Source organism: Leptonychotes weddellii, chromosome 6 (genome assembly GCF_054177405.1).
Source record: "Leptonychotes weddellii isolate Sample4059 chromosome 6, ASM5417740v2, whole genome shotgun sequence".
Lineage (NCBI taxonomy): Eukaryota > Metazoa > Chordata > Mammalia > Carnivora > Phocidae > Leptonychotes > Leptonychotes weddellii.
Window position 1 is genome coordinate 21,670,479 of NC_138374.1, and position 7,085 is coordinate 21,677,563.

The 7,085-nt window shown below is 44.2% G+C and overlaps 1 protein-coding gene across 1 annotated transcript in view; it reads right to left on the reverse strand.

Annotated features, from left to right (window-relative positions):
- The window catches only part of SORCS3 (sortilin related VPS10 domain containing receptor 3), a 575,638-nt gene that overhangs the window by 84,953 nt on the left and 483,600 nt on the right, over window positions 1-7,085 (reverse strand). Inside the window, exon 12 of the mRNA XM_081823577.1 lies at window positions 3,407-3,483. Coding sequence (XP_081679703.1) covers window positions 3,407-3,483 — 77 coding nt within the window. The remainder of the gene's footprint in view (window positions 1-3,406; window positions 3,484-7,085) is intronic.

Genomic DNA, 7,085 nt, shown 5'->3' on the forward strand with positions numbered 1-7,085 from the left:
TATGGTTTCATCTAGGTTCTGAGCCTTCCAACAACCCTATCAGGTAGTTTGGCAAATACTATTATCCCCACTTAATAGATGAGGACATGGGCTTTGGAGAGAACAAATAATTCTCCCAAGGCCACTCAAATGGTATTTCCAGGGCTCCCTCCACTAGTACTGTGAACCAGTGTGCTACAAGAAGTTGAGACAAGGAGATGCTCAGCTAGATAACCCAAAGGAAAAATATGACTTCAAAAATGCTTCCCCATCTTGGCATCCGAGTAAGTTACTACTCAGCTCCATCTTCTTTCTCATCTATGCAGATTTTTGCTAATTTATAAATGGTCTGTATCTTACAGTGTTGTTCATAAACTGTCTAGGAATGTAAAGACAATTTCTCTAGACATTATGATATACATGATGACCGAGTTCTTAGACTGAGCCACCACTTCCTAGGTTTCCATGCAAACTGGATGAAGGCCTAAGTTGGGCCCTTGCAGATCTTTACTCTGAATGTGCATTGGAACACAGTGCTTCCAGGGATCCAGAGTTATTCATTCTTTGATTCATCCCTTTGTCCATTACCTATTCATCTGTCCACTCATTCATTCATGCATTCAGTGATCCATTCATCCATCTACCCATACGCATTTCCTAAGCACCTATTATGATGCCAGGCTCTGAGCTATGAGAATGTCAGATGTAATCCCACATGCATCAGTGATTTTATTATATATAACTATCGTATCTCCAACCTGAAACAGGAAAAAACATTTCTGCAGCTGGAAACCAACCTCCTACTTTAGATCTTCTAGAAGAAAGTGGAATTGGACAATTCCTGTAGCTCTTAACCACTACTGGTTGTTCTTACAGCCTAGATGGAGAGGTTGGGATGGTGGATTAAGTGAACCATAGTAGAAAAGGTCAGGGGGTATAAACATATTTAAAAGGGAGGGAATAGGAGGAATGGGGTCTCCTGTACATATGCCCCAGGGAACACCATAGAGAAAAAGCAAATGGATTCTCAGGCTTAACCTCTCAATTGGTTTCCTTTCTCACATTTGCCTTTTAAGGAAATAAAAATGTCCACACTAATGGTAGTCTCAATGCAAAAAGGACCTCAGGGTGACTCATTTCTGTATCAGATAGAAATGGACTCTGAGCCTATCGTGCCAGTGTTTTCTCTGCAGAGCTCAAAGGTGGGCTCTGTGCTAAGCCACATAATGGAGAGGCTGAAATGAAGTCTGAGGATGAGGGGTACAAGATTCTTGGCATGGGGGAGAGAGAGACACCATTATCTTTTCACTTTCTTCTCTATCACTCTGGCCACTGCTAACAATTGCCCTGTCCAACACTGGAGTGAAAACTGGAATCCTTAGCTATTTGGAAAAAGGAAAAGAAAACCAAAGTAGTAACAACACAAGGAAGGAGTGTTGCAGTGGCCACCCGGCCAGGTGAGCTATTTCTTGAGTTGGAGGGACAATGGTTTGTTGCTAGGAGTTTCTGTACCAGAAGAGTTGAAGTTCTAGTTTCCGTCCTCATTTGACACTCAAAAGAGATTATCTTTTATTCTGAAGATATGTTCTGAGTTATGTATCTGCTTCTCATCTACCTAATTATGGCCTTATGGGTAGGAACCTTATTCTTTGTTGTATGCCTTATAGTACTTAATTAAAATAGCTGGTTGCATCTGGTGGGTTCTTGGTAAATTTGTCTTTTGACAGTGGTAGTGGCGACCATGGTGGCAATGGGGGTGGTGATGGTGATGCTGGTGATGGCGATGAGAGCTTCATATAGGGATCCAAGCTGGAACCTGTCCAACTAGATTGCAGATGGTGGCTGCACCTACATCAAGACGTTCAGTGTTCCTCCTTCATCTTCCTCAGGTGAAAACCTTTCACCTTTAAGACTTAGTAAAATGTCAACTCTTCTTGTGAAATCTTTCCCAGTTTTTCCCAGTAGAAGCAATTCCTCCCTTTGCTCTGCAGGCTAAAAATGCTACTAAAATACAATCAGGGGCACCTGGGTGGCTCGGTTAAGCATCTGACTCTTGATTCCGTCTCGGGTCACCATCTCAGGGTCGTGAGATCAAGCCCCATGTAAGATTCTCTTACAATTCTTAAGATTCTCTCCCTCTCCCTCTGCCCCTGCCCACTACTCATGGGTGCTTTCTCTCTCTCTTAAAAAAAAAAATCACTCTAGGGGCGCCTGGGTGGCTCAGTCATTAAGCGTCTGCCTTCGGCTCAGGTCATGGTCCCGGGGTCCTGGGATCGAGCCCTGCATTGGGCTCTCTGCTCAGCAGGAAGCCTGCTTCTCCCTCTCCCACTCCCTCTGTTTGTGTTCCCTCTCGCTGTGCCTCTCCCTGTCAAATAAATAAATAAAATCTTAAAAAAACAAAACAAGGGGCGCCTGGGTGGCTCAGTCGTTGGGTGTCTGCCTTCAGCTCAGGTCATGGTCCCAGGGTCCTGGGATCGAGCCCCGCATTGGGCTCCCTGCTCAGCGGGAAGCCTGCTTCTCCCTCTCCTACTCCGCCTGCTTGTGTTCCCTCTCGCTGTGTTTCTCTCTGTCAAATAAATAAAATCTTAAAAAAAAAAAAAAATCATTCTAAACTACAGTTAGTTATTTATGAAGCTGTTTTCTCTACTTAATTTTGAACTCCTTGAGGAAAAGGACTCCAAAATATTCAACTGCCTCCTCAGGTTTGTACTTGACACCTAGCTGACATTGTATCCATCTGTGTTGTTCAATACAGTGGCCACATGAGACGATTTAAATTGATTAAAATAAAATAAAAAATTCAGTTCCTCTGTCACACTAGCCACATTTCAAGTATTCAATAGCCACATGGGATGGCACAGACAGAGAACATTTCCATCTTTGCAGAAAGTTCTATTGGACAGTGTGCTACAAATGTTTGTAAAATTGAATTAATTTTTCATGTAGTGATGTATCTATTAATCTGCTTCATACTTACTTAAGGCTGGGCCTACATAATACTTAACCCACCAGAGACTTCCACAGCTTTGTGCTTTTAGTATTCTAACCTGCTCATCTTGTAGATAAAGAAACAGATCCAGCAAGAGACCTATCTGCCCAGATCCCATGGCACATTAATGATAAGAACAATTTCATCAGTTGTATCCCCAGAAACCAGCACAGTACTTAGCATCCAGTGGCTGTCCCATACTTACTGCTGAATGAAAGAATGGAAAAAATGGGAAAATTCTGGTTCTTCCTATTCCTTACCCAATGCTTCCATTTTACCCCACTGCTCATCTGTCAGCCAAAATGGACCAAACTGAACAGTTGCTTCCAAGTTTTTTTTTGCAACCACACTCATACTGAGCCTGAGAACCTATAGGAAAAAGAGAGGGGCAGAAATTCCCCTAAATGCCTCTTCCCTGTCCCCGATTTTCCCAGTTACCTGTCTCCATGTGTTGCCCCCATCAGAAGAGATGAACACACCAATATCAGTATATGAGAGCTCCGGGCCAATGTTGCCTGAAACATAAGCAGATCGTTTGTAATTGTTTGCAGATTTGGGACTGGGGGGGAAGGCAGCAGAGAGTAAAGGTTTTCCAAGTTATGTTTAAAGTTGACGTGGAGTGCCTGGTTGGCTCAGTCAGAAGAGCATGCGACTCTTGATCTCGGGGTCATGAGTTTGAGCCCCCCATTGGGTGCAGAGATTACTAAAAACAATGATTAATTAACTTTTAAAAATTCCTTTAAAAATAAATAAAAATAAAGTTGATGTGTGTAGTACTTTCTTGGTATCATATCAAAAACCCAGCAAGAAGAAAAAAACAATATGGGAACCAAAGTAAATAATATGACAGGAATGCATCTTTAAATGGTAAGAATCAAAGACTCGATATTAATGAGCTTGGATCTCTTGAACTATTCATGCTGTTACCAACAGTCTCTTAAAATTGATCATGATAGGTGCTCCTGAAGGTGGCAAAGAGTGGAACAGTAGACATTCGTGCAGAAGCTGGGCCTAAGGACAACTTCCTCCTCATGTATAATTGTAGCCTAAGGAAAACCAGTGTGTGTGTGTGTGTGTGTGTGTGTGTGTCCATGTGTATACATGTGAGTGTGCATCCAACTTAAACATGTCCACTTGTCCCTTGAATGCCAAGCAGCTGAATGACCCAATATTATAGACTACATAACCAAGTTTACAGGGTGCCCAGAATAAAATGACCGTACTCAGCAGATCATGGCCATCAAGTAGGGCAGGAAAAGAAGGCATCTGGTTTGTGCCATTCTTAACTGCCTCTATCCCATCACCCCTTCATTCTTTCTTTCCCATTCTTTTTCTTCCCCTTGCACATCATCATCTTGTGGTTATGTTCATTAAAAAAGGCAGTGATCAAGATCTTCTATTCTACCTATGTTGCCCAAGGATCCCCAATGGGCACTCCCCACCTCAGAGCCCAGAACAGTGCCCCAAATGTAGTAGTTAATTGCTCAATAAATAATTGTGGAATGGATGAATGAGTCAACAAATGACTAAGTCATGTTCCAATGTTGATGTGCATCTGGGGAGGTATCAAGAACCAGGAAAGTACCCTAAAGATGTAAGAATTTATCATTTTGGCTGATATTTTTTTCTTTAAAAATAGCAAGAAGGGAATGTTAGCTCCCACACATCTGTAGCCTAAATAAGAGCACAATAAAAATGCAATAATGAAAATGTTAATTGAGCTCCTGACATTTAATGCTTCAAAATGAGAAATTAAAGCCAGGCTACAGCTTGTCAAGCTCCCATCAGCACCAGGGCATACACAGCTAGCCAACTTGTTTTGACACTCAGGCTTCCAAAAATAACCCTGGGACTCACAGCTCAGGCAGTAGGTGCGAGAGGGATAGGGAGAGGCACAGTGAGCAGCTCTGTGGAGATCTGTCTGGAATCTGGAATTCAACTCTCCAGATAGGGTTTTTGGAAGACACAGATGAAGAAAGAAAAGAGGGACGGGACAGAGAATGTCAACTCCAATCATTTGGTGATGGTTGCCTGCTAAGAAGGATTCTGAAGCCAGATTTGGTTTCAAAAGAACAGAGCATGGTGATCAATCAGTCATGTCTACCAAGGTGGTCGAGAGCGAGAGACAGAGGCAGGTGCAGAGTCACCATTGACCTGGAATCTGCTGTCCCCGTCATGGCTTCTTAGGGTCTCTCTCATCATCTCATACCCTCTGTAGGAGCTGGTTCTGTCAACTATCTAAGCCCCTCTTTCAAAGTTCCACCAGACTGATTTTAGAGGTGTTGTGGTGATGAGAATCCAAGGCTCATAAGCGAAGTCTGTTTTTGGAAATATCTTAGGTCAATTGAAAGGAGCCCTGAAAAAAATGCTGCTGACAACAGGAACCAGAAAGTTCGTTCCCAGAGGAAGGGACGGAAAAGCTGTATCCAGGACAGTTGGATCTAAGAGCATGGGCAGTTCCTAAGTGGCCCCATGGGGAATCTCTGATAGGAATAATTTGGTTCTGGTGTCAGAGAAGGAAGACTTGAAGAAAATGCCTCACTGGCAAAGTGAAACCAGGAGGCTCCCCAAAGTGGTCTCTGGTCAGGTTGGAAGAAGATGTAGCTATTCCCCACTGATGTTCCCCACTGAAGTGGTGCAATGGGAGAGAGGAAGGAGAGACACACAGAGGAACACAGAGTTTCTCTCACCAATGGCTTAGCTGGTAAATCCTGAAGGTTCCACTGCCCTTTTTGGCAGCTTTAAACAACTTGTAAAAACTCCCATTTCCTCCCAGGGCTACCTTTCTTTACTTAGTTAAACACTTGTGCAAAAAAAAGACATAAAGAGAGGGAGAGAATTCTGTAGTCCTCTGGAGTAAGAGATGCTTCTCTCACCAGCCCAGATGCCCATTCAGAGGATTAAGGGCTCAGTGAAAAAGGAAGCAGACAGTGCACAATGCACTGCAGGGAGGAATGTGCCTCCATGGAGCTTCAGTTTCTAGGAAGCCTGGTACGGAGCCGGGGGGTAGTGTGCATCCAGCACGTGAGGGGGCTCAGGACTAGTTCTGGCTGGACAGAAGAGAACTAGAGCCAGAGTGAGTGTCGGTGTGGGCCTGAGACCTCTTCCTCTTCCTCCTGCATCACCTCATCTGTAAACTGAGGAGAAGACTCATCACCTTTTCCGCATCACAGAGCTGCCGTGCAGTTGAAGCACAGAGAATGCTTTGCAAACTGTAAGGCACCGTGAAGACCGGGGGTCTTGACGCGTAGGCTTGAAAGCACAGTGGTAAGAATATTTAGAACCCTGGTGTACCTGCTGGCTACAGGCAATTGTCAAACTCTCCAGACTGGAATTCCATCTGCCTTCTGAGATGGCTTCAACTGGAGTTAGAGATGGCTCCTGGCCTCCACACAGCTCCCCTGAGACCACACCTCAGAGCAAAGGGGAAGAGGCGGTGAGCAGCGGGAGCAGATGGGAGGGAGCCCAGGGTCACAGACACCCAGAGGCAGGTGAAATGACAGGATGTGCAAAAGGGCCCTGGAGAGACAGGCTCCATGCCAGCCACTGAAGACATCCATGGCTGACTTCGTAATTATTTTCCTGACAGCCAACAACCTCCCAGGGATAGCAGACAAGCACAGTAAGGAGAAGCTGGGCATGAGGAGGCATGTGTCCATGACCCAGGGCTGGCTTTCTGTCGGGATCTGTTCAGCTGTGTTACATCCCTCCCAACGTCCCAGGGCCATTTGTATGGCAAGGAGCCATACAAAGTTATAAATGTTACAAAGGGGAGAGGAAAAGGCATTAGTAAATTCTGACATTCAGTTGACCCTTGAACAACATGAATTTGAACTGTGCAGGTCCACTTGTGATTTTTTTTTCTAGTAAATACAGTATAGCACTGTAAATGTATTTTTTCTTCCTCATGATTTTCTTTTTTTTTTTTTATTCTTATGTTAATCCCCATGCATTACATCATTAGTTCTAGATGAAGTGTTCCATGATTCATTGTTTGTGCATAACACCCAGTGCTCCATGCAGAACGTGCCCTCCTCAATACCCACCACCAGGCCAACCCATCCTCCCACCCCCCTCCCCTCTAGAACCCTCAGTTTGTTTTTCAGAGTCCATCGTC